This window comes from Watersipora subatra, chromosome 4 (genome assembly GCF_963576615.1).
Source record: "Watersipora subatra chromosome 4, tzWatSuba1.1, whole genome shotgun sequence".
Lineage (NCBI taxonomy): Eukaryota > Metazoa > Bryozoa > Gymnolaemata > Cheilostomatida > Watersiporidae > Watersipora > Watersipora subatra.
In genome coordinates this window covers 41,326,474-41,352,668 of record NC_088711.1, presented here as the reverse complement: position 1 = coordinate 41,352,668, position 26,195 = coordinate 41,326,474, and the positions used below count along the sequence as shown (strand labels likewise).

Genomic DNA, 26,195 nt, shown 5'->3' with positions numbered 1-26,195 from the left:
ATAAAAATGCAAGTGCCTAGGATCTAGCTCATATTTTATAAATGTTAGCCATTCTATTTTGCTGCTAGAAGTGTGAAGATAACATGAAAGCATTTTCGACAAGCGAGAATATATTAATGCAGAGTTGTACAACGTAATATGAAAATAAAACAAACCGGAAATGGAGCTGTGACAAAACTTACGATCGACAAATAAATAAATTTGTATTATTCAAATTATGATTATTGATAGCCAAAACTTTCAAAGATTGAAGACAATAAGTGCTCTCACAAAGAAAGGTTTAGAATTTAAACTAAAAGTTTAAATTCATTACCAAGAACTTGAATCAGTGTGTCACTAGAAACTAGTGTTCTGTCAGCCGCTATTTTTCAGTTTGAATTTTAACTAAAAGTTTAAATTTATTGAAATTAAATTCATTAAATTCATATTCAAATTAAATTTTGAATATGATTATCAACTAGAATTTCCACTGTCATACAGCCCACGACCAAAGTGATATTGGAAAAAAGAAAAGGTACTGATGGTTGAGAAATGCAATATTAGCAGTCAAATGGCACTGCAGTGCAATAGGATAACTGCAATGGTAGCCGTAATGTACTGAGTGTGGGTGTTATTATGTACAATAAACAGCAATAAAGAAAGGAAAAGATTATATGTTTATATCTCTCCCCTGTAATAGGAGAAATGCAATATTAGAAGTAAAATGCACTGATATTATTATAATAACCAATATTATTAATATAGTAATACAGTAATAATAGGAAACCAATACACAATTTTGTTTACATTTCAAAACGTGATAGCTAACAATATCAAGAAGTTGTGATATTTATATAGATTTTTAGAAAATCTATTTAACAAAATTATTTATAAAAAATAATAACAGTAACATATTGCCCATCATCGATGTTGTTAGTGTGACTATAATACTTCGATAGTCATCCAAACTTATAATTAAATATTGTAATAATCTTATAAGAATCGTTAGAAAAAAATATCATCGTCATTTCCTTTACTTTCACTGCTTTGGACATCAGTTAGAATACCAAAGTACTCAAAAGTGTCCAAAATGTCAGTTACTTTGAAATCGGCAAAAAAGAAGCGATTATATTTCAGTACTTCTATATTAATTACAGAAACCTTCGGCAATTCGACAATGCTATAGACTGGTGAAATGTGCAGGTTATTTTTTCCTGAAATGCGCACGACTTAATGGTTCGATTCTCTGTCGCTCGGCGTTTCGTTTGCCGGTCTTAATTTTGATAAAAATAAGGCTTGGCAAGTTTTAATAACGATTTTTGGCCAAATTAATCTGTCTATTTGTGTATATAATCCGATCAGATGGGTAAGTTTTAAGATTCTGTCGACAATTTACCAAGACTTGGTAACATATTTAAATAGGCTTATATGTGTTTCGTATCGTTATTATACTTAAACGACTCCACTAAAAAATGGTTAAATTTGTTGATGAGATTTCGGTACAAGGGTTTGCGACGTTGTTGATGAATAATTTTCGTGAGTTGTGTGCACACGCATTTATCATAAAACTCTCAAACATTCGCTCCGCTCGTGTTTGGTCATGGGATAATCATATTCAAAATATAATTATTGATAGCAAATTCCTAAAATTAAAAGACAAAAGACAATGTGACAATGCTAGACTTGAAATACTGTCCAAAAGCGTAAGTCTTGTTTGTTTGAGAACGGTTTTTGGATCATTGACTTTTGCAAGACATCATTTTTTCTATCGGTAAGGAAGCAATTACCAAGCAATTTAGTGTTTCCTTTTACTATTTCATAGATTTATAGAGGTTTATAGTGTGTTGGAAGTCAGATTAAGGGAGCTGTCACGAAGTTGTAAAAGTGTTGATAAATATTTGAATAGCGTTTGCAACATCGCGATTAAATACATGCTATTATGTCGTTATCCATTTCTTTTACCACTATCAATTAAATACTATCGTAACTGTATAAAGCTGCTTCATTGGCAATTTAAAAGTATTTTTACTGTGTATATAAGTATAAGGTTTGAAGATATCTACTGTGAACATTTGCTTATTCATAAGTCATTCGGTTTCATCGACTCTGACCCATTGCGGATGCGCTGAAATGCGCGATTGGCACTTGTGTCACATAAGCATTTGTGCAGAAATGTAAAAATGGCACCGAAAGGGTGAAGGAGACTTTACTAGTCTGGAAGATTGCCCATGACTGATCTATTAGCAATAAGGAAGACATTATTGAATATCGTGAAGCTTGCAACAAGCAAATATTAGCAATTATTCGTAGCGGCTCAACACTCTACAGTGAGGCTAGGTCTGCTGCAATGCTGAAGCAAGCGTCTCACCCACTTCCCTTCTCTCCCACCCCCTTCTCCCCCACCCCCTCTCCCCACCCTCCTCCCCCAACCCTTCTCCCCCACCCCTTCTCTCCCTACCCCTCTTCCTCCCCCCTACCCCTCTTCCTCCCCCCTACCCCTCTTCCTCCCCCTCACCTCCTACCCCCTGCACCCACGCTCCCCCCTCCATCCCCCTCTCCCCCCTCCCCCCTCCATCCCCCTCTCCCCCCTCCCCTGTCTCGTGTGTTTATTTTGCAAATAAACACAAAATACAGGCTTAGCAAATTGTTTAGGATGTTCGACATGTCATTCCGATGCCATATTTCAGATAAGCAATTCTAGCATCCTAGTCTAGGTTGAGATTATCTCAGCATCCTAACATCAAGGGGCCTCCCATCATAAAATATAGCTTTATTGAATATTGTTTTTCGCCAATAATAATTTATAAATATTTATTTGTGCATTACTGAGAATACTTGATTATATTAAGTAGATTATACGCCAATAGACAGAACAGCTGTACTCCCACGTGGTTGTGCAGCTTTTCTACATCTAGCACCAGTCTTTCTGCATTACGCGCGGACATGGTTTAAGGTTGCAGATCATCATATTTTGTAAAAGTGCTAGTTTTATTTTTCTAAATACTATTGTTATTGTTTTGTAGAATTTTATCTGAACTATTGCAGATTTAATCAGTGTATTGCCAGTATTTTTCTAGTCACAAATATTTATTCAATATGTTTATTCAATCCAGAGTTCAATTCTGGGTTACGGGTTGTCATCTTTGTACTGCAAAAATCTTTGATGATCTGCATTAGATAATAAATATTCCAACGAAACTTAAATAAGCGCACTGGAGAATCCAGCAAGGACATCATGGGCTTCACACGCATGAGACCAATTACCATTGGTCGATTTATTTGTTACCACAATGCATCGTTTAGTAGCGTTGGTGTGTTTAGCCACAGCAAATGTCTACACTATGCGTTGGCAATGTGTTTCGTCAGTGTATATAGGTAGGCCTTTAAGGTGAGCCATTGGGGGTCGATGTGCCTTCCATTCGGTATATGTAGTTATGAAGAGGTAAAATATGGACGTAGCTGCAGCCACAAGTTTTAGTTGGACCTTGTCTGGTACAGTATCTTTGTGGAATCGAAACTCGGTTTAGAATTTAATTTCAAGTTCAAAACTGGTAATTTTACCATGTTAGTTTTTAACATCTGCACAGCCAGGAGTACGTGATTTTTGATGTTCTTTCTCCAAGAAGTTGAAGATGTGTTTCTGTATTCTTATGCATTTAAGCTCAAGGCATGGTAAATAGGCTAAGATTTACCAAAAACCTTGTGGTCTTAAAACACAGTATATTGAATGTTACTAGCATTAATAGACGTTAAGTTTTGTAGTAAATACCACCAACTTCCTCATATCTTCCACTCTAGGAACATTATAATTATATTTTTAGTAGATATGACAATCAGATTTTATTTATATGACACGGTTAAACATCCATATTTTACAGTAAACATGGCGACAAAAAATGCCAATGGACGTGAACATCAAACTCGTCATAGGAACCAACATTCATGCAAATTGTATTGCGCAAACTAGTAAATTTTTGGCGCAAGCTCAATTCATAACTTCAAAAACTGGAGATCTCAAAGAAATGAGAAGTGATGGTGCCAACTCATTGAATTCCTATCCTTTCATGCTGTGTATTGCCAACCCTAATTATCGCTGACTTGAATGAAAAAATATGCCTGTCTGCTTTGTATGGGACAATTAGAATAACGATATGTTTTAGTTGTGTTGACTGCTCTCAGATGAACATGATTGGAAAGGTTGCTATTGACTGCTGCTTCTAAAATCCTACTGGATTTGAGCAATGATTTAGAGACCTTGAGTTTGCAGCCATTCGCTGACTTTCAACGTCATTAATAGCCAGTGTTTTGTGTACAGAATTACAGATAATTGTCTTTTTAATGTTTTGGTAGATGCTATGCCAAGGTTACTGGCAAGGATTTCCAAATTACCAGAACTACCTAAGATCTATCTATTGATTTCTCTGTTACTAACAATTTCTATTTTATTTTTCTAGTATCCTGGCAGTCCAATGTGCCGTTGAAGATTGTTAGGTATGATAGCTATACAAACAATTTTTAAGATGACCAGTAAACAACTGAGCGGTGAAGTTGTTGGAGTGTTGACCTACTATGCCGCAGGTCTTGAGTTCAAATCTCACATGATGCAATATTTTTTAACTGGCTCCCACGATTTCGGACTGACGAACGCAGCCTTTGTTATAGTAAAGATTGTTTGATACTACGACTAGTTTTTGACAACCATCGGATCGATATTTCAGGGCTGACATTCTTGTATAACCGACTTTTAAATTTGTGTAGCAGGACTCTCGTGAAATAATTCACAATCAATATTTACAGGCGCAATGTCAATCCTTAGCTGTATTTTTGACGAGTATTTCAGCTGTAAAATTTGATCAACAACAGTGTAATCAAAACTTTGGTGAATAGCCAAGGTTTTGGTTTTAATAGCATCTCTAGACACATCTGAAAGAGTTGATAAATGGAAAGTATAGAGTCATGAAAGCTGCGTGTTCAGCGCCTACAATATTTAACTACATGTAGTTAGTTATGCCTCTCTCTACCTTTACTTAAATCGGTGAGTCACGTACGTTGATATAGGAAAGTTTTAAAGGATTTTCAAAAAGTCTAGACATAATTTAAGTTAATCTTTCATCTGTACAGATTAGGATCTGACTCTTCTCCTAATCTCCATGCAGCATACCCAACCCATGCAACCATTTAAATAAACATGGCTTTCGCGTGCATTTCGCTTTTGCGGCTTTCGCTTTGCTATTTTACGCTAGCGTAAAATAACTAATGATGTTGTTTGAAAGACACACTTGTCACAAGCCTTTTAACTATTTGCGTGCTTTGTTATGATATCTTCAAACAAATTCTACCGCATACTTTAAATAGATACGCATTTGCTACAATATTTTGTTTTATCTTATCAATTCAATAAACATTGTTTAACCTTTATTTTTGTAAGGTGAATGTTTTGAAATGCCACATGTCTTAAATCAAAGAGCTTGAACTGTATAGTAAGTATATGAAATTATATAAAGATAAAGGCTGAGGTTTTGTGGTATAGAAACAAAGGCTGCGGGTATGCCCTGCTTCACTAGTCATAATAACTCTCAGGCTTATCAGATAATTCCTTTGTTGAAATACGCTCTCCGGAGCACATTACAACACACTCCATTGTTTTCAATATTGGAAGGGCCTGGCTTTTAGATCTTAACGTGACCCGCGACTGACTCATTTCTCAACAAAATGTTTATTGACTCACAGAGCATTCGCTGTCGAGCATTTGCGCAAAGAAAGGAATGCGAGAGATAGATAAACCTGTCTCCTTGAAATATCATCCTCGTAGAGACTAACTAACCTCTCTCCTAACTCGCTGTGCCATAGTAGTTTTGGCTCTATTTTTACTGTAGAATTCTGCTACCCTGGCTTAGAATATCACCGATGCATGCCATTTAAGGTGCCTTTACATCGAGGGATTTGTTGATTTTTATTTTGCAAATTATTGATTCTTTAAAAGGACACTGTTCGTTTAGTATTTTACCTTGTTATGTACTATATGTATTATATTTTATATTATTGTGTATTATAGATAAATACTATCATTATCAAGTTCATTCTTGTATAAGTTCTTGATACCCAGGCAGTCCAGTATTCTGTACGAGATTGTTAGGAGTGGCGATAAGGCGCAGACAGGAATTACACGCACAATATTCGAAAATTTTCCAAAGTGGTTGCTTGGCTGAGGTGTTTGTTAATGTGTCGGTGTGGCAATCTAAAACAACGAACAATGGTTCGAAACCCATACGAAGCAATCCTTTTTCGCACCTTTAACCGTGGCTTTGGACAAACACATGGACAAATACCTCTCCCACTATAATAAATATTGTTGAGCATCATATAAGCTAGCATTATATAAGTTGGCTTGATGAATTGTACTTGCCAATCCAAAAATGAATAATTTACATAAATCGCTGTTGTAATATATGAAAATGCAGTTTTCAACGGTAAAGTTGACTGTGTAATTTGTATCCGTATTGAAGATACCCCTTAAAGCAGGTAAGCTCTCTCCTAAATTAGTTCTGCATGTTCACAATTTCAAATGACTATATCTATCTATCGAAGGAGGCAATTATGAAATTGTGTATATATGACATTCCGGAAACTTCTGCGAAAATATTTAGCAGATGTTACGAATAAATAGGTGTGCTTTTGAGTTCAAGTGCTCGGGAAAGGTGGCATTAAATAATCAAAATATTTATTTTTGTATCTCTCTGATATTGTTTTGGTTAAGGCAGCAGCTGCTGATAGTTACTGGCTGATGAAAATAAATTTGCCTTTTTGCAATGATTGTTGTCGAATAGGAACTTGCTCACTTCCTGTTTGCTCTAATAGCCCAAGTTCTGTAGGTGGAGAGATAAAAGACTACGTTTTGGTAGTTTCAAGATAACAGTGCAAGTATTGGTAGAGCTATAAACATGACAACACTTTTTCCCTAGCGAGTTCGATACTCTATACACTATGTTTCCATGACACAGTTATTCTGAAGTTTGTTGTCATTCGCAAGATGAAACTGCAACAATTCACGAATCGTTTCTGCGGAAATTCGCGCGATTTGTTACTCGGAAATTTTAATCGAATGTTTTATGCTTGCGAATGATGGAAAATGATGGGCAAGAAAATGTCGCACAAGCTATTCCATTTTAAACATTTTCCACGCTTCAGCCGTTCCTACTTCGATTTAACGATGTGTGTCGCTGTAGCCACTGGTATAGAATTCCATATCATTTTTAGCAAAGCGCCAGCATTAGTACGTAACATGTGTATGTCCATTGAAACACTTATGGCTCCGTAATTCAAAGTGCGTATAATCCAAACCAGCATCATTCGCTCAATAGAAACATAGCGATTGCAACCGCAAATTTGAGTTATGACCAGCAACTTGAAGGATATGCTGTACATTTCTTCAAGGGTTTACAAATATGCAATGTTGAAACCTTGCCAGCTTGTGCATGTTAGCATCAGAAAGATCGCTACATTAGCTATAGTCACACGTTTTTTGTTGTGTACAGCTCGGCGTTGCTCTCCCAGTGCGCATGACTAGAATTCTGTAGATACCCTGGAAGTTTCGTCTTGTTAAAATTTGGACCCACAATGTTTGTCAGTTTGTCAGAAGCGCTGGATGAGATCTTCAGGATTCTGTGATATCTCAGTCTAGATCAGGGTTACTCAAATAGTAGGGGCATGCATACCCTTCTCAGGTGGGTGCGAAACTCTGTTAAGGAACGTGTTTGACCTTGGGAATATGCTTTTCATGTTTATTTTGTACTGCCCTAGAATAAAATGCAATTACAGCTCTACTACATTGGGTGCAGTGATGGTGCTCTCATTGTCAGAGTGTACGCAGGGAGCATTCTCTCTGTGGTATAGGGTCTCTGTTTACACTGAGCATGTGCACACAGCAGGAGTATGAAGTATTAAATCTTTTATGTTACAGTTGATAAAGTTATTCTTTGTTGTAAATTGCTCCATATTTCTTTCATTCTTCTCTTTAATATTAATAAGTGTATTAATATAATATTATTCAGAGGTGTACTAGCAAGAATTTTATAGATCAAAGACACTATTTATAGTCGCAGTGGGGATAAGAGATGTTTCCTCCTTCCTGGGGGGAAAAACATGAAAAAACATAATTGAACTACCGTGAGTTTGCAATGAAGGTTTTATGCAAAGGTGTACTTACAACTAATCTATAGACGAATGGAAGGTGGAGGGGTGTTGTTTTCTGGTGTTGTCATCTTGGGGTAGGGGGGCATAACAAAAGATAACTCACAAGTAGTTGGTTGAATGTTGAGGAGCAGCGGTCATGATGGAGCTGTGTTAAGGTCGGCAGCGTGGGCTTTCGGTTTTACCATTTTGTAATTTTACCTTACAGTTCATCTTCAAAATTTCTTGCTGCGAAAATTTTTTGGCAACTACCAGATAAATAATTGCTCAATATATATTCAATTTTTATATATTGTTTGCCTAATCATATCAAATCAACTGTCAATAGCCTCTGTTGGTATGGTAGAGGGCTATAGTTATCTCCTAACTGAGCGTCTAATCTAACGACCTTTAGATCATAGACTGTGGCTCACTGACCTGCATTCAGGCAGAGGTTGAACCTATGCATCAATTCCGTGAGCTCCATTAAAGTTCAGTAAACTGATGTATAATGGCTCTTACTATGATAATGTCATAATATCACATAGATTCAGTGGGCAATCTTTGTGAGTTATGTTTTGGTTTTGGTGTACATGACATGCCATCCGCATTCTTTCTAACATTGCAGTTAGTTTGTGATGATTTGCTCCTTGGGCATGGACTCAGTCTTACGTAGGTAGCTATCTATGTACACGAATATGCATATTGAAGGCCCTGGCTTGGCTCTGACTGTTCTAGCTTCTCTTAGATCCTAATGGCGCTTTGAGAACTACGTCATGGCATCTAGTTTATTCTCTCTGCTTAGAGACAAGGAAGTTGCTCCACTGTCATGATGAATTGTTACACTCTGACGTGGTTCTCATTGTTAGTCATCGTGAATAGCGCAGGACATGCAAAATATTTACAACTGACACACGACGAGGTATTAAATTATTTGACTTCATCTCAAGTATATTTCACTAGCAAATGCTGACAGCGCAAATCAGGCCGTGCAGCAGAAAAAGTAATATTTGCTACAGTCATACCTATACCACTTACGTATTTATTTTAAATAACTTGAATTTTTTCCATTTTTCCACGGAATACTAAAATAAATTTAAAGAGGTTGTGAAAATTCTTATCCTTATAAAAAATTCAAAGATAAACTCGCATAGTTCAAAGGTGATCAACTAGTTATTCTCATGTATGCAGAGTTTCGGTTTGAATTGCAGTTCAACTGCAATCCGTTCCGAATTACAGATTTTATTACAAATTACATAGATTATTTTAATCTATTTTAAGACTAGAAACACACAAGCTTTGCTAGCATTTAACACCATAAATGTGTGTTAAGATAGCATATAATATATAAAGTATACCAAATTTATCATAAATACTTTGGTTAAAAACAAGACTAGACTGTGGAATGTATGGCTATAGCTGCGTCAGCTCATTTCCTAGCCTCAGTTCCTCAGATTTAATAAATAAACAAAAACATGTAGAACAAAGATACAAAGGTCACACACTACCTAGAACACAAAATATACTCAGTATTTTATAAACGACGAGAAACCAGTCCGCATATCAGAGATGAGTACTGAAGATAATGAGAGAGAAGGCCCATTGGCCACCGGACAGCGCAATCAAGTTTCTTCGTTTTATCTCACAACTGTTCGATCTTGTCTGAACTCAGCTCAGTTTGAGAACTGAGATCTTTGAAAAATGTGATTGGCTCCAAACAGATGTCTAAGAGCCCTGTGGAATTTTCCCTTAAGACTTTCTGGTGCTGATATTGCTGTAAACTGATATAAATGTTTGCAGAATTTTGCTAAGAGCCATTAACTTTGTTTAGTTCTGACAACCTTAATTAGCAACATAATTTGACAATAATCCGACAGTTGACCTTGAGATATTTGTAGCGCACCTAGAGAAAATGTATTATGGTTATTTCTGATGAAAAGTTATTACTAGGCATAAGCTTATTATAAAAAAGTGATTCAACCAGCAAAATATTATAATTATCTTGTTGGCTTTTCATTAAAGATGTGGCTGCGTCAAAAAGGTCGATTTAATGAAATTAAGACCAATAATAGGCTAACACATCAGCTACAATTTGATGTCATATTTGTCTTTGTAGACTAACCCTGTCTAGAGATATATGCGTTTGAATGAAGCCATCTTTTAAAAAGCTTACATTCTAGCGAGTGCTTCATCCGTAAAGTAACTAGTGATACATATGAAAAGAGTCAACGAGCAATAAATATATAATAATATATATAAAATATAAGATCGCTTCATTAGCCAATCATCAGCACGAAATTTTTATATAGGTCGTAATAAATGTTATCACTCGTAAAACGCGTTGTCTGTGATCTCAAATTTAGGGATTTTACTCTATCATTAAATCGCATGGACATTGATATTTTACTAAATTAATTAACATCGTTACTTCAATGAATTACTCAATCGACACGTTTTATTGACGAACAACAGAATTGCAAAAATTGCTGTAAAGTTACTTTTGTTGACTTTTTACTTCAAGTTGACTTTTCATTAAGGTGAATAATGTTGATTTCCTGTTTGCAATTACGCGAGGAGGCTATAATAGGTCTTTAAAGAAAGATGGACTGCATCACGGTAAAAGGACAGACAGTCTTATTTCAAGCAGGAATAATTTCTATTCTTTTTGTACGCCTGTACACAAGAAGCAACGCAGATCTATGACAAACATAAACTATCATTTTACCTATTTAGTCATTTATTCACATAGCAGTGTATATTACCTTGGGGGTTTCCATGATGTAAGCTTTTGGGAACCATAATTATGCTTAAATGTGGGATTGCTTGATATTGGCCATAGCAACTTACACTGCTAGCAATGTAGCTATGGGTTTGCTGTATCAAACCTAGTTTCTCATGTAGTACACATTGCTCGAGATATTGATTCTGTCACATACTGATAGATATCGTTATGTAATAAAGTTATTTTCCTAACAATACTCAAATAATTTGATAATAAAACACATGAATTATATTGTATTGTTATAGTATATAATATGTAATTATAATAAGTTTAACTGATATTATATTAATCTCAATGAAGCTTATTATTATTTGATTTTGTTTTATTTTGCTTTTATCAAAATTGGTTCAAAGTTACAAAAACTACCTATGCAGATGTACTCTTTTCAAGTTTGCCCTGCAGGTCTACAGTAGACTCTCCTGTAACGTAAATAATCCATTCCAAGAACATTTACGTTATAGGGAATTTACGTTATACGGACAGTACAATACATGTTAGTTGCTTAATTCGTTCTATGATATTTTCAAGCTCACCCCTTTTACCATACAAAAAATACTAGATTTAACTTTTTAATTTGTTGGCTGTACCGTAACTGTAATATTATTAGCTTTTATCGAAAGCCCTTCTCCTTTTTCTGATTAATTCCACTGATTTTATAGACCATTTGATAAGAAACGCACATCTTCAACGTCCATTTACAACGATTTGTTCATTTTTTTTAAACAGCAATGTCTACTCTGCAAAATAAAACTAATAACAAATATTTTATGTGTTTATAATAAAGCAAAACAAAAAATATTTTTTACTATAAAAAGAGCGTTGTCTATCTGTTCGTTGTCTATCTGTATCCAGTGGTCAAGGTTAGGATAAAGGTAACTTTCGACGATACTTCTACTGTAACTGTAACATTCAGAGTGGTATACGGACGCTGTAACATCTGTCCCAATTGATCGCCTTTAAGTATTTATGAACAATTACGGAGCTACCAATTCTCTGTTTTGTCGACACATCTGACGATCTATCACGACGAACTAGAATGTCATGGAAGTTGTATATATAGTAGATATAATGCTAGACATACATCATTTTTCTCTCACAAGTGCCACGAGATATGTTACCATTTAAATTGAATTTGAGGACTTGTTCTGACTGGACACTTTTAAATGGTTATACTGTGAGAAAGTCTACGCATTTGCGTTTTGATGGTCATCGCGTGTTTCATACCCGATATCTTTATGTAACCATGTCTATGATTATTAGAGTTTCCTTACATGCCACGTATTGTCAAAGGTGTGACTGCAGGAAAACCTATGCATTTTGCGAAACTTATTGCGGGAGCACAATTTTATTTTGATGAGGAATAATTTCCTGATGGAAGAATTTATAATTATGCCCAGGTCAAACACAAGTTCAAAATATTTTTCTAGTAATTATGTAGTCAACTATCTGCTCAGATAATAAAAAGATGTAATGCTGTGGAAAACGCATTGTTACTCCTTCATTCTTGATCGACGAAGGATTTTGTCAGAACTTGCATAAGAGAATCTAACGGTCATCATGACAACAAGTCCTACTACAGAAAATCGCTATCACACTAAATTTGTTGAAACATTCTGCTGAAAAATTGAAGTCTATAATTGCATGACTGCTGTATCGAAATTCAATCAAATTATTGGGTTAGAACCAAATATTTGCTGAAATTTGACATCAATTCAAGGAAAATATGTATGCTGAGGTAATCGAAGACGAGTATTATGAAAATATTTCTACAATGAATCATTGCAACTTACATGTATGTAGTTCAACATGAAAGTCAAGTTAAATACTGGAATATGGCTGATGTTTAGCAGGTTTTCAACAAGCTTAATTCGTGAGTCTAGTTGTGTTCATCTGTCTAAAACTGGCATGTCCATGCTCTACAGGTTCTTTGGCCTAGATGTGTCGAAAAACAGAAGTGATTGATGTGAAATCATGGTTTTATGTATAGAGGTATCCTTTGCCTTTCAATTAACTCTTGTCAAACGGAGGTAGAATATGACATTTGATTAGACAGATTAAAAATATTTACATTGGTTATAAGCAGTGTTTTCCCTACAAGTAACTTCTCCTCTACAACAGATGCACTTCTACTCTCTCAGATGCACAATTGAGCTGTTGTGCAACCACTCTTTGGAAGTAGAGCTATTATGACAACAAAATACCTTTAGGTTAACACAGCGTGTACTTAAGCACGGTTTTATAAAATTAATCTAGTTTTTCCGGAAATTTTGGGTAAACTTTCAGATAAACGTTGTCTTGATATGCTTTTACGTTTGTCGAATCAACTTTTAATTCTATTTGTAATAATAATGTAAAAGTTCAATACATAATTCTGATGAGTATTGGTTGAAAGTGATCCTGCGGGAATTTCAACTGGACTTCCGGCTATTTTTGTTATTAGTTTGTCTTACATATAACATTAAGTAAATATCAATTGTTTTTGGATTTCATATTTAGTTTAAACTTAATTGCATGATGTGTTTTACAATATCACATTGTTTTTTTATTTTTGTAAACTGGACTTATCCAAAGTTGTTTAGTAGTAAAATTGTCTCTTTATTGCTTTGATGATTTTTAAGTCAATCAACAATGTATTTTGTTAAAATATTTGTTTCAGTGTATGAACTTTCTGTTACTACAACCTTCAATTCACTATCCTGACTCCTCTGTAATACTATTAGATTACTAACTTTTAAAACCTTTTTGTTCAACTCACTCAATAATTTATGATTTCTGTCCTCTCATTTCCTTTTGGTATGTAACGAAAATTATCATTTTGTAGATGATCATTAATGCTAATAAAAGTTATACTGTTGAAAAGTTCAAGGATGACAAAATTACTAATATGCAAAACTGATTGTTTCCACTATCAGTCATTTGACATCTGAAAAGCGGACTGAGTATTTATAACATTTCAACATATAGCAAAAGAGGACTCTATTTGATCAATTATTGTTTTATGCAAATAATGTGCTATATTGGAGATAAAATACTAGCGTAGTGAAAACTTACTCAACCAATCAAAGAGCCTAAGCTCCTCAGAAAGTTTGCTTGGGCGGTACTCAAGGTGCCTATAGATAAACCAGTTTTCTTGTTTAGGGATGACTAAATCGTTCTATATGATGATTTTATGTTGACCTGAGGTTGTTTATAAGGGTGATGTGTGATTTCCTTGATGACAACTGGGGTGAATTTGATGTATCTAATCTTGTTGTGCCTGCTACATCATAGTCGACTTTGAACTAAGTGATAATGTGTTGTTGACATAACATGATTTATAACAAAACATAGCTTAATGGATTTGCAAGAAACGTAGTTATGATATTTTCCTTGTACCAGAGTAGTTCTAATGGTAGCCTTTTCACGAATAGCCATTTTGTTCATTTTTTAAAGATGGAGATAAAACAATATTTGTTCAAATTTAAGAAATGTAAAATGGTTTAGAAGTACCACGCACATTTGCTTTACTTTAGTAAAAGATAAAATAAAGTTATTTGTTATGCAAAACAAAAAACACACTCAGTATTTCATAAACCACAAGGAACCATATCTTTTTGATAATTTCATAGTTTGCAAGTGCAGTTCATACAGAGGCAAAAACATACCATAAGGTCAGTCGTTGATTCCAGTATGATTGGCAAAGAAATCTCAATAATGATCATGAAAGTAATACTACCCAACACCCAATTCCACATATCCTCAATACAGCATCGAATTCTGTCTCACCACAGTGAGCAATGGGCTATGATAGGCTGATGCTGGGAACACCGACCTGTGGCACTCGGTTCCTTGTGACTTGCACCCATTTCCTTTCACTTAGTCCTAAATGTGTCATTTATTTGTTATAGGTCTAGCGAACAACCCTCTCACGCCTGACCTACAGCAAGTCTATGACACGGGTGTGCCTGCCTTTCTCCAATACATGCTCGACAGACTCAGGTGTAAGTACTTGCATTCCCATGTCACGCCACATAACTGTCTGATGCCATTCTTACAAGTTTATTAACAAATGCAGTTTACAAATTGCAACAATTTGCCAATTTGCTTTAGTTTAGGGGTTATTTGACCATTCATTAAATTAATTTATTTTATTCTAACTATTTTAACTACAGGGATTCTTCCTTGAGTAGTTTTCTTGTTTGGTCATATTTTAATTTGTTAAAACATTAACATCTTGACTTGTTAACAAGTTACAATTTGAACTTGCTAATAAGTTAACATTTTAACTAGTTAATAAGCCGAAATCTTAACTTGCTAACAAATTTTAACATGTTTAAAAACTTTAGCTTGTTAAAAGGTTAGTTTTAACTTTTTAACAAGCTAAAATTAACAGTTAACATCTAACAGTTAACATCTAACAGTTAACATGTAAACTTGTTAACAAGCAAAAAGAAAAAGCAGTGGTAGATTAATGAATCATCTCATTTGTTTGGAAGGATAACGGGTAACCCTGAGTGTGCCCATTTTCTGATTTAAACATAAAAGTCTAATATTTTGAGCATTATTATTTTATTACCTTTGCGTACTCCAACTACATTTCTAGACTCGCATGCTAGCAATTGTATAGTTCAGTTTATAGGCTGCCGATATATTGGCAAAGTTTATAGATTTTCCTGAACAGCTATTAAATTATCTGATTTGTTTAATTGCCGAAATACATGTACAACCTAGCAGAAAATGTTTAAATTAATTTTTAATGAAACGTTTGAGGAAGACCAAATCTCAGTACTCTCTGTTCTGTCTCTATCACTCATCTTCCCTTTCGCACCGGTCTCGTCCTGTTCACACAACTCACTTTGTACTTCATGCTTGTCGCACATCCTTAACACATCTTTCCAGACTCGTAGTGCAAGAGAGCCGTCTCTGGACGCAGTCAGAGACGTCTCTGGTCTGCTGACAGATAGCCTGAAGAGGCTAGCCGTCGGAATATAGCTGCGAAACTTACCTGCGCATCTTACCTGCCCGATTAAAGGTTTCAATGAACATTGTCAACATGGCACTGTGAAAAACTTGTTTTTGATTCATAAAATTTCTCTGAAGTTCTATCTCATATTTGTGGTCAATGTCATCTCTGCTAGCTGATGACATCCAAACAACGCCGTCGAGATCCATACCATCACGGAACAAAGTTCTTACTTATACTCTATCTGGATGAATGGGTATGTTTTTTTATGTCTTGTTCTTGGTTCTGTTTAATTAAAATGGTTTCCAATGAATTATTACACTACCTACCAAAATTTTCTTTTGTCTTGCATGCTACAATGTCTCATTTACCACTTTATTGGGGTTGTGGTCAAATTATTCTCTGCGATCCTAGTGCACATTTTTCTAACTCACCGGTTATGGAATGTTTAACAAGCATTGGTAGGTTGAGAGCTTTCCTTTTGAAGTTCTGTGCCTTTGGCAGTAGTGGGAACTGTAGCTACAAGTAAACTCCATGGAGATTTTTAATTGTTTTTGGCAGATTATGAGAGGCATTCAGATGAGTACCAAAAAGTGCGAGAAGAGCAGGCAATGGCCGAGAGCGAGAGATGGGTGGATGTAGAATATGAGGACACGTTTAATGGGTTATCACAGGAGTTATCAGACAACTGCGATGATAATATGCAAGTAGAAATGTGCTCAGAGGATGCAAATTATTGGTCGGGTCAGCATTACCAACATTCATATGATGCCGCTTTAGATAGTTATTCTAGCGAAGAGCCACTCTGGCAGCAGTGCAATGTGTCATTAGCTTATGATGTAACCAGCGTTTCCTCAATGCCTCCTTATGGTGATCCTGCTCAAGCTGACATGGGAAACCAATTGAGATATCCTTCTTGTCCGCCTTCCTGGTATCATAGTCAACCCGGTGCACCATACGATTCAGATCCTTCTCAGTTACTTACATCTCGACACTGCAACTACCCGTCACAATTCTCCCAATGTCATCATGCCTACCCACAACAAACATATTTGGATCGACCTCAGCCGTTACAAACTTTCCCCCAGAATCAGCAGCAAGTTTCCCTGCCATTTTCACTGCAAGCCACTCAGTCAACCAATGCTTCAATATCACACATGCCAGCGCCACTAAGCGCCGCAAGTGAACATGACATACCACCATCAAACGCATTCGCATTTCAGCAGCGATTCGTTTCACAAAATGCTCAAGATCCTAGCAGAGATCAGCGTCAGAGATTGTTTCAACATGGCACAATGATGCAAACCTCGCAAACAACTCCGGACAACCAATCATTCCTTCGTCAAGAGATCCCACTAAGACGAAAAAGGTTGACATGGATGGTTCCAAATGCTACTGAAAAGGAAAATGAACAGCCTTCAAGGACATACTAGGATTGTGAGGCAAATCAATGGCCCATTGATAACGCTAACCAAAGTATAAAATATATGGGCCAATCGTTTCCTAACATCACTGTGTTATTTTGTTTGTTATTAACATCCATCGACATTTTGTCATGAACTTTTTCACCGGTCAACTGTAGGTGTAGGTTGGGCAATCTCAGGATGATAGCCAGCTGATAAAAACAAATATGCGAGATGAGTTCATCAGGGCTGCCGAACTTGTTTGTGAGCCTGTAATGTTATTACTCCCGTAAACAACTCATATTTATTAGGGATCCGTCTGCAGTTTAAGTGCCCATAGGTTCCGAGCGAACAGTTCAGTAGAATGGAGAAAAACTTCGGATTAGCCTGCAATCAATATGCTAGCGTGGTTCTTGCAGTACATGTCAACAATGACTGGGCGATTCTGAGAGGTCTTCATTGTGCAGGAGCTAAAGACCGACTGTACTACACAACCAATTGCTTACACTATCTGTTTCTTGCAAATTCATGGCTAACTACGCATAAATTGATATTTTCGCTAACAATACATGTCAGAGAAAAAGTACACGTGATTTAAACTGTTTCCATAAGAGGCTTTAGAGCTTAGTTCTGCCAATGATATTAGCGTTTGCTACGCAGCTTGCCAGCTAATTATGCGTGGCGTTCAAATTCATCTCTGAACCAGTGAAAGGTCTTATCACTGTTTGAATGGTGTGTCATGCATCTGGTTTCACTACCTAGGCATGTGCTCAAGATTCCTTCACTTTGATAAGTATGAAATCTTCTGTTCGTATATGCAGCAGGTCTTGGGAACTAGAACGAGAAGGGTGTGCCATAACTGACAGCAAATGAAAGATTATCAGAATGAGTGACAAAGGAACACTGATAGTAAAAAGAGGAAGCCAGTGATTTGTTTCAATTGTAATTTTAGGACTATGTAGTCTTTGTTTATGTGTGTCAATGCTTGCGTGCGAGGTTATTATAAAAAAGGAACTTGATGGTGGAATTAGATGCATATATTTTGCCTGTTGAATTGACATATCGCTGCTTATACAATCGGGTGTAGCGCGGCACTGTCAGGAGTGACAAGCAAATATGCAAATTGTTTGAAATGGGATGAGAGTAGGATTGCTCATTTGATTGCTGTTTTGTTTAGCAAGAAACAAGCAGCTCTAAGGAAATAACAGTCTAGATTGAAATGGTAATGTCTGCTTCCTACTGGGTATCTAAATGCTAACTAGTGTAATCAGTTTATGACTGGAACATAATTTGCATTTTATTGGTCACAAATATCTTTAAGTCAGTCTGATGTACTCCTTGCTTTGTAAATATTGCTTTTTTACTGTTTGCTGCATTCTTCTGCATCGCAATGTTTCTCCCATCAGTAAAGGGAGAAACCTTATACTACTAGGCTAGTAGTGTAGGGTCCTGAGCACACTTGAGAACAAGTAGGGGCACCAGCAGCAAACAACAACCGTATAGACTAAAATTGGCATGTAACAAGCATGGCTTTTTCTTCAGTTCTTATTGATAAGTAGTACTTATCAAAGCCACTCAATTTTTGTAATTTTAATTTAGTCACAATTGATGAAATGAACTAGTTATCGGCATGCTAGTCAAGCTTGCACGCGCGCAAAGGTGCTAGATTTTAGAAACATGAAATCTCTCAACAACCATTTGACAACTGCTAGTAAAGTAGAAAGCAACATATATTAAGTTTAAAATAATAATATAATATGCAGTGAAAGCCATTATATAGTTTTGATATGTCCTAAATCACTTCAACTTAATTATCAAAAAGAAATGAAATCTCTTTTGCTAGTATGATTGTTCAATCCATTTACATTGTATAATAATGTTGAATTTGAGTAGAATATCTTATATTATTTGCATTGCGACTGGTTATATTGCGTTAAAATTTCTGTTATTTAGTTTCTTTAGCAATAACTTCATTTGATATTTGGCCAGCGTGTCTCCATACCCTCATGAACAACATGAGAACTGCTGTGTTGGAGCTTGTGGCGTGTTGAGCAATTACCACCTTTACACGGATGAGCAATTTGGTCATGTGACCCGACCATGCTTTCAATATAAAGCTTGAGCAGCTCGCTATACATCCTGTTAGACAAAGGAGCACGTGGGTCCTACTACATTTTGTTGTAAGAACGAGGAACTACGCTGGGAAGCATACGGATAACTTTCGCGAAATAAGTCTGCTGAAGAGACGTGTGTAGAGTCAAAAGGTATGGAACTTGATTAGTTTTTGCATGCTTATATCCAATCGTTTATCAATTATGATCATGGAGTATTGAGTCAGCTTCTTGTGAGTTTTAGTTGATAGTAGGTTTTACGTAATGTGTGTCATTTTAGATGGGGAGAAACCGCCGACGGCATAAAGGGACTCCATCTAGTTCTAGATTATCTAGCTCAGATGTTGATGATGTTTGTGAGAATTGTAGACTCGTTCAGAAAAACAGCCAACATGTTAATCTTCGAAGGAATCGTCGTGATCAAAGTAGTAAAGCGCTGAAGTTGAGTGACTTTCCCCAGTACATTTCATTGGATTGTGAGAGTGAAACTGACAGTGCTATAGATACAGCAAGCGTGTCTAGTTCATCTGATGGCGTGAGTTTTACATCCATTTCTGATTCAGCTGCGGACTTCAGTAGTGTGGACGAGTTTTATTTGTCTGTAAGTACAACAAAAAAAGGCAAAACAGTCGAAATCTCTCTACTTGACGTTGAAAAACGGGAAGCTGAAACCGACTTGGCCGCTTTGGCAGAATTTGTAACCGGCGTTCCATTCCAAAAATTTACCACAAAAGACTCGTGTGTAGAGTGTATTGAGTCATATCGGCGAGCCCTGCATATTCAGCAACACAATGAACTTAAAATGCTGGGAGTAGACGATTCCTTCACCGTAGATCTTACTGGCTTGGACGTTCAACTTCATGTAGAAGAATTTGCCAACTGGTCATTGGGAAACACAACAGTTCAGACCAAAGAGTACAGCTATTACGTATCATCTCAAGGAGCAACCTACTACACAGACATACCTTTGGACACAAAGTTACTCACTCTGCCCAAGCAGTTGATGATTCCTCCTAGCGAAAGGGCCATGTGTAAGCATAGGATTTAATGTATTCTCTTGCGCGCTCATGTGTGCCAGTGAGAGAAGAATAAAAGCTATAGAATCGCAATCTAGTTAAAATTCTGTTCTCTTGAGAGCGTTGTTCGTCGAGCGTTGTGTGCGGTGTTTATATTAACCTCAGCTTGAGTGTCAAACAAAAGAGGCCCATTGCTCCGAGACATTCACTTGTTACCTTGTCAGGGCTATTGAAGGATTGCGGTTTCTTTGTTGTTCAAGTTTTTTAGCTCCTTTGTTCCCTCTACATCATACAACTACCACCAATGCTATCGGTTCATCTCACTCTTCTCTTTTTACATAATTTTTTCGATCATCTGTGTCTTTTTCTTCTGGCAAGCGTCTGTAACAGCTCAGTCAATTTGTTGCCCAATTATTGCTTTTGGCTTTCACATCAAAGTTGTTGCGGTTTCGTTCACTCACGAAATGTTATTTTATCTAAGGAGTAGCTATTCAATCAATGTCTAAACTAACCACAAAGGATACGTGTATCCTATAAGAAGCGAGTTCAACCAGAGGAGCCAAGCTGATGCAGCAAAGCTGCTCGGTGCTTGTCTTTGCTGGCTTTAACACGCCAACTGAGGGTTTCTTGCCATTTTCTCCCATAGGCCATCCAACCCTCAACACATAATCCCATATAATAAGAGTGTTCCTTCTAGAGATACCGTTCTAGCAGCTTTTACACGTCTGTCAATGACCTTTCTATCCAGTCATTAGCTCTCCTCTCTATCCTTGCTGCAATGCCAGTCTCAGCATAACAGTTTTTACTTAATTTTAATCTTGTTGTCTCTATCATGCAGATTATCACTGACTTAAACCGATGAAATATTGATCAGGGGTGTTTATGTTACAGTTAATGCTATGCACCCTCCTCAGAGACCATGGATGCCGCTAGCTCACCCTGACAGAAACCATCCGACTGGTAAGCATTGATTAGGATGTATATGATTTATCTAATAGCTTTTCCAGCTCGCATCGTCTTGCTGTGCATTTCCTTCTTAGTCAAGTTTATGCTATTCTGTTTTCCTGGTCACAATAGGAACAATGGTAATATATGTTTGTGAGGATGTCGTAATAGTTTGCTACATATCCATATCCAAGTCATGTCATCAACGTCACTCACTCTGTCTGACTACATTGCTCTGCGGTGTACATACTAGCTGTCTGAATGTTTGCCTGATTCATTGCCTCTTAAGATTGTAGATAGCGCAAACAAAGCAGTTTTTTCCTTACAGCCAACGGAAATGGCTTTTAGTCATTATTCATAGCTATATTTGTTCAATTGTTTCTAGCATTAGTGTTTATATGGCAAGGTTAGGCGAAAGGTCAGCAGACGTTTGCCTAACGAAGCGAGCAGCACAGCTCAGGAATGAGCTGGGACAGAGGCTTAGCTCATTCTGAACATTAATTAAGGTTATAGATAAGTAGCTACAGCTACAACGAGAATGTTTGATAAATAAATAATATCGCCTTGGTAACCATAGAATGTCTACCAAGCTACTTATGTTGACCTCAGGCATAGTAAACTTTATGTTGACTAGAATATTTATTGTTGTTTGAGTAAGATGAGTTTCTTCTGTTCGTTGCAGCACTCTTCACAGTAATGAACTATAACATCCTGTGCGACTCGTATTGCACCCGACAGATGTACGGCTATTGTCCTTCATGGGCTTTGCACTGGGACTATCGACGGAGAGGTAGGTGTTGTCAGGTTGATCGAATCCTGTAAGCATTGGAACTAATAGGTGATTAACAAGTGTCTCCGTTTGGCTATTATTGGAGAGCGATTAGTTTAAATAGTCATCCATATTATAAATAGTTCCTCTAAATAGAGTATAAATAGCTTTGGTAATAAGATTGAGATGCTTTCAATTGCATTTCGTAAAATCCGAGGGATAGATGCAGGAGCTCACTAGTTGTGCAGGCAGAAGGAAGCTGTCATTCTATTGGCATGCAATGTGTCAAGCTTTATTCAAATACCCATTGATTAACAAACATATTCTGACACCTGCCTCTTCTCCTTATATCCTGCAAATCTATTACTAGTTGTGTTATTATAATAACCCTTGTCGAGGTCAAACTTAATAAGCCAAACTCAATTGTCGCTTTATCTGGCTGATGCTCTGCGAGGAAAGCTGGCCTTTTTCGTAGAAATTTCAAGTTGGTTTCATAGTTGATAACAGCATTACGTTCAGGTTACAGCGTTATGGGTCTCTATTCTGTCGGTCTCTTTGTAACTATGTAAGTCAAAATTGCCCTTTTGGGTTATCTGAGCTTTTTAACTGCGATCAAGTTTTATCAATTTAATCTCAATACATCCTGACAGTCGAATCAAACATAAAAACAATCGCAAATGATAGATAAATACTAATGTTTTCTAATAAAATCTACTAAAATGTTTTGTAAGTTCGTCTTCAACTACATGCACATCAGCCGAACATCAGTAGCTCTCTAACTCAATATACAGGCCTGTCAACTTTTTAAATTCATCATACAAGCATAGGTAGGCAGGTGGTGAATGCTAGATTGAGTCTAATGCTGCTCATATCTCTAGTTGACTAATGGAAGATTAGTTATGAATCATTAGAAAGCACCGCTTCAGCCCAGTTGCCTAACTTGTACCGGAATTAAAATCAAGATAGTGAATGGCTAATGAATGTTCAACTTTGATAATCTTGGTTGATGCTTATCGCGTTTGTTTTAAAGGAATCCTAGAAGAGATTCGACACTACAGCGCTGATATTCTCTGCCTCCAGGAAGTCGAAAAGGAACAGTTCGTTGAATTCTTTCAAGTTGAATTTGAGAAGGATGGCTATGAAGGTATTTTTGCACCCAAATCAAGGTTTCAGACGATGTCAGAGGACCAATCAAAACGCGTCGATGGATGCGCTATATTTTGGAGAGCTCACAAGTAAGTAATCCTATTGTTTCCAGCTGGTTTCCAGCTCGCCTTCCTCACAAGTCACTGGCATGAGACTCAATTGAATAATAAATATTTGAAACATGGCTGTCAGCACCCGAACCAAACTAACTTAGTAGTAAATAATGAATACACAGTATGTCTCGATAGCGTTGTTGAGTCACATTTTACACCCTCAGGGCATCATGTTCTAGCAGCCATATTTCCGCTGGGTGTAAACGTAAGTTTTTTACTGTTGAAAAGATGAACTGGCAAACCGAATTCTTCGCAATTTTTTTGCGGGTGAAGTCACTCGGCAAATAAATTATTTTAACTATATGCTTTTTTATATAAACCAATTCTAATAAACTACAGTTGATCGAATCTTCACTATAATAAGAATTGTCTGTCCATCAGTCTGTCCGAGGCTACCGTTGGGGTTTGTGACTCGTGTATGTAAAACGTCTGGTTGGCGGAATATACTAATCAGTTTTCATTGTTCGCAATTAGTTTGTGACTCTGGTAAGAGTCACAATAAGTTGATAAGTGAGAGATAATTAGCCTACATAGTTCAATATGAACTTTGGATGTTACTTCCTAATTTCAGGTAAAAAGAAGTTTTTTATCTTTCACGTCCTACCTTAAGTTTGATTATAGTAAGCTGGAAGCGTTCACCATTTCATATAGTAGCAGCGATTGCTCTAGGCTTAAATTCTTAAGACCCAGTTAAAATCTTTATCAAAGTAACCAGACAATGCATTAATAGCTTGCAAAGAGATCTTTGTCAAGATTAGCTGTTTCTTACGACCAATTTCTCATTTTCAATTTATGTAAAGAAGAATTTACTGTCTGCGTTTCCCATAAGGCAAGACATGTGAGTGGATTAGTTTTACATGATGGCCATCAAGCTGAAGAGTACACCGATGTATGTGCCAAGACATTAACGTTTTGTGGGGGCTGAACTTGGCTTGTTCATGTTGACATTGGAAATGCTTTTCAAAAACACTCCATTTACCTCGTGAGAAGAAAGGTTGCTTTGATCTCTTGTTATTTTTAATTGCTAGACATAATCATATTGTTCTTTTTTATATACGAGTAATGTGAGATTTTATTTTTAAATGGCATGAATAACTTTGTTTGGTTGATAACACACCTAGCCGTTGCCCGCTGTTCTTCACATCAAATGAGCTATTCTTGTTTTTACAGGTTTAAACTGATAGAACAGCACAAGGTGGAATACAGCCAGTTGGCCATAAAAAATGCTGAATCATTTGATCCAATGATTAACCGGGTTCATCCTCGTGATAACATTGGTCTATTCGCCTTGCTTGAGACCAAAGAGGGAGTGTGGGATTCCAATGGTGAGTAGACAATCCCACTTTTGTGCTCTCCCGCTGATGGTTTTTATTTTTCAATGTTATCCACCATTAATGTATCCTATAATTCGTGATGGGATGCAGTGTGGATTTAGAAAGATTAATAGTCTGTCATCATAGCTTGATTTCAATTGTTGAGCTCATCTAAGTGCCTAAACATCCTGCTCACCATGAACTGTTATCAATAAGTCTTAATATTATTTTGGCAGCGTTGCCAGGGTCCGAAAGTTTCTGTCGTCCTGTGGTGGTTGCTACGACACACTACACATGGGACCCTGACTACTGCGATGTGAAGCTTATTCAGAGTATCATGATGATGAGTGAACTAAAACAGTTTGTAGAGCGGGCTAACAGCCTTCTCCCGCGTGGTTCTCCGCGCTATGATTGCTCCAACATGCCCATGATTGTGGCTGGTGACTTCAACTCGAACCTTGATACAGGTGTGTATTTTGTGCTGTTGGCCTATCATGATAAACAATAATGATTGTGATGGTTTGCTTTGCTACATTTCTTTTTGTACGGCTCAAGTTAGGTAAGCGCGCTTCCTTCTCTTGCCAATGTGGCTTGCAACAATCATTTGTCAATATGCCAGCTAGACAGCCATTTTCAGGCAGCGGTTAGCTAGGCGCGAGTAACCAAGAGCGTAATGAGGCAGCAGGTACATGATCATTAGCTTAAAATTACTAGTTGGCTTCTCAGCCAATCGCCGGGTAGTCGCTGATCGCACAACCTATTTCAGCATCAATTATCAATTCATAATTCAGTCAGTCAACAAGTATTTGTTAAATCAATTCTTTACTGTGCAAAATAATATTACTACAGTATTATACTATATTATACAATATTACTACTGCTTCAAACGTACAGAAATTGTCATTTTTCAAGCTCCTCAATTACATTTGACTTGATAAACAAAAAAGAAACAATTTACAATTGTGTGCTACATCTAGTTACGGAATACATAACTGTTATGTTGTTGATGAAGAAGTTTATTTTTAGGAGTTTTGGAGTTTTTAACAAACAGCAAGATTCCAACGAGCCATCCAGACTTTAAGGATTACGACTATGAGCAGGTTCTCAAAATCTTCAGCCATCGAAAAATGAACAACTCTATAACTCATCCGTTCAATCTCAAGAGTGCCTACGACAAATCGATTATGGAGTTCACTAACTTCACGTATGTCTCTCCTTGGATTCTTATGTCTTGATCTTATCTTGCAATTTGTATTGCGCTGCCACTGACATTGATCAACAATTGACATAACTAGTTGAATCTTCTTCACTAACCTGCAATGGTCTAGTTCAAATTCTCTTTCCAATATTAGATAGCTTATTTGTTGGCCGTTCTATAACCATAAACCTAAATATAAAATACTAACCATAAACCTAAATATAAAGTACTAACCATAAATAACCTAAATATAAACATAAATATACTAAGGTTCTATACAGTGATATAGTAGTGACACACTCATATATG

General features: G+C 36.6%; 1 protein-coding gene across 2 annotated transcripts in view; it reads left to right on the top strand.

Annotated features, from left to right (window-relative positions):
• LOC137393068 (CCR4-NOT transcription complex subunit 6-like) overlaps positions 1 to 26,195 on the top strand; it is a 54,765-nt gene that overhangs the window by 27,431 nt on the left and 1,139 nt on the right. Inside the window, exons 1-8 of one of the 2 annotated variants that reach the window (XM_068079464.1) lie at positions 19,403 to 19,539; positions 19,667 to 20,417; positions 21,294 to 21,362; positions 22,030 to 22,137; positions 23,147 to 23,351; positions 24,546 to 24,700; positions 24,925 to 25,155; positions 25,715 to 25,892. In XM_068079464.1, the coding sequence (XP_067935565.1) occupies positions 19,667 to 20,417; positions 21,294 to 21,362; positions 22,030 to 22,137; positions 23,147 to 23,351; positions 24,546 to 24,700; positions 24,925 to 25,155; positions 25,715 to 25,892 (1,697 nt within the window). In that variant the 5' untranslated portion in view covers positions 19,403 to 19,539. Of the gene's footprint in view, positions 1 to 14,817; positions 14,911 to 19,402; positions 19,540 to 19,666; positions 20,418 to 21,293; positions 21,363 to 22,029; positions 22,138 to 23,146; positions 23,352 to 24,545; positions 24,701 to 24,924; positions 25,156 to 25,714; positions 25,893 to 26,195 lie in introns of those variants that run through there. The other variant, XM_068079465.1, reaches the window with a different exon arrangement.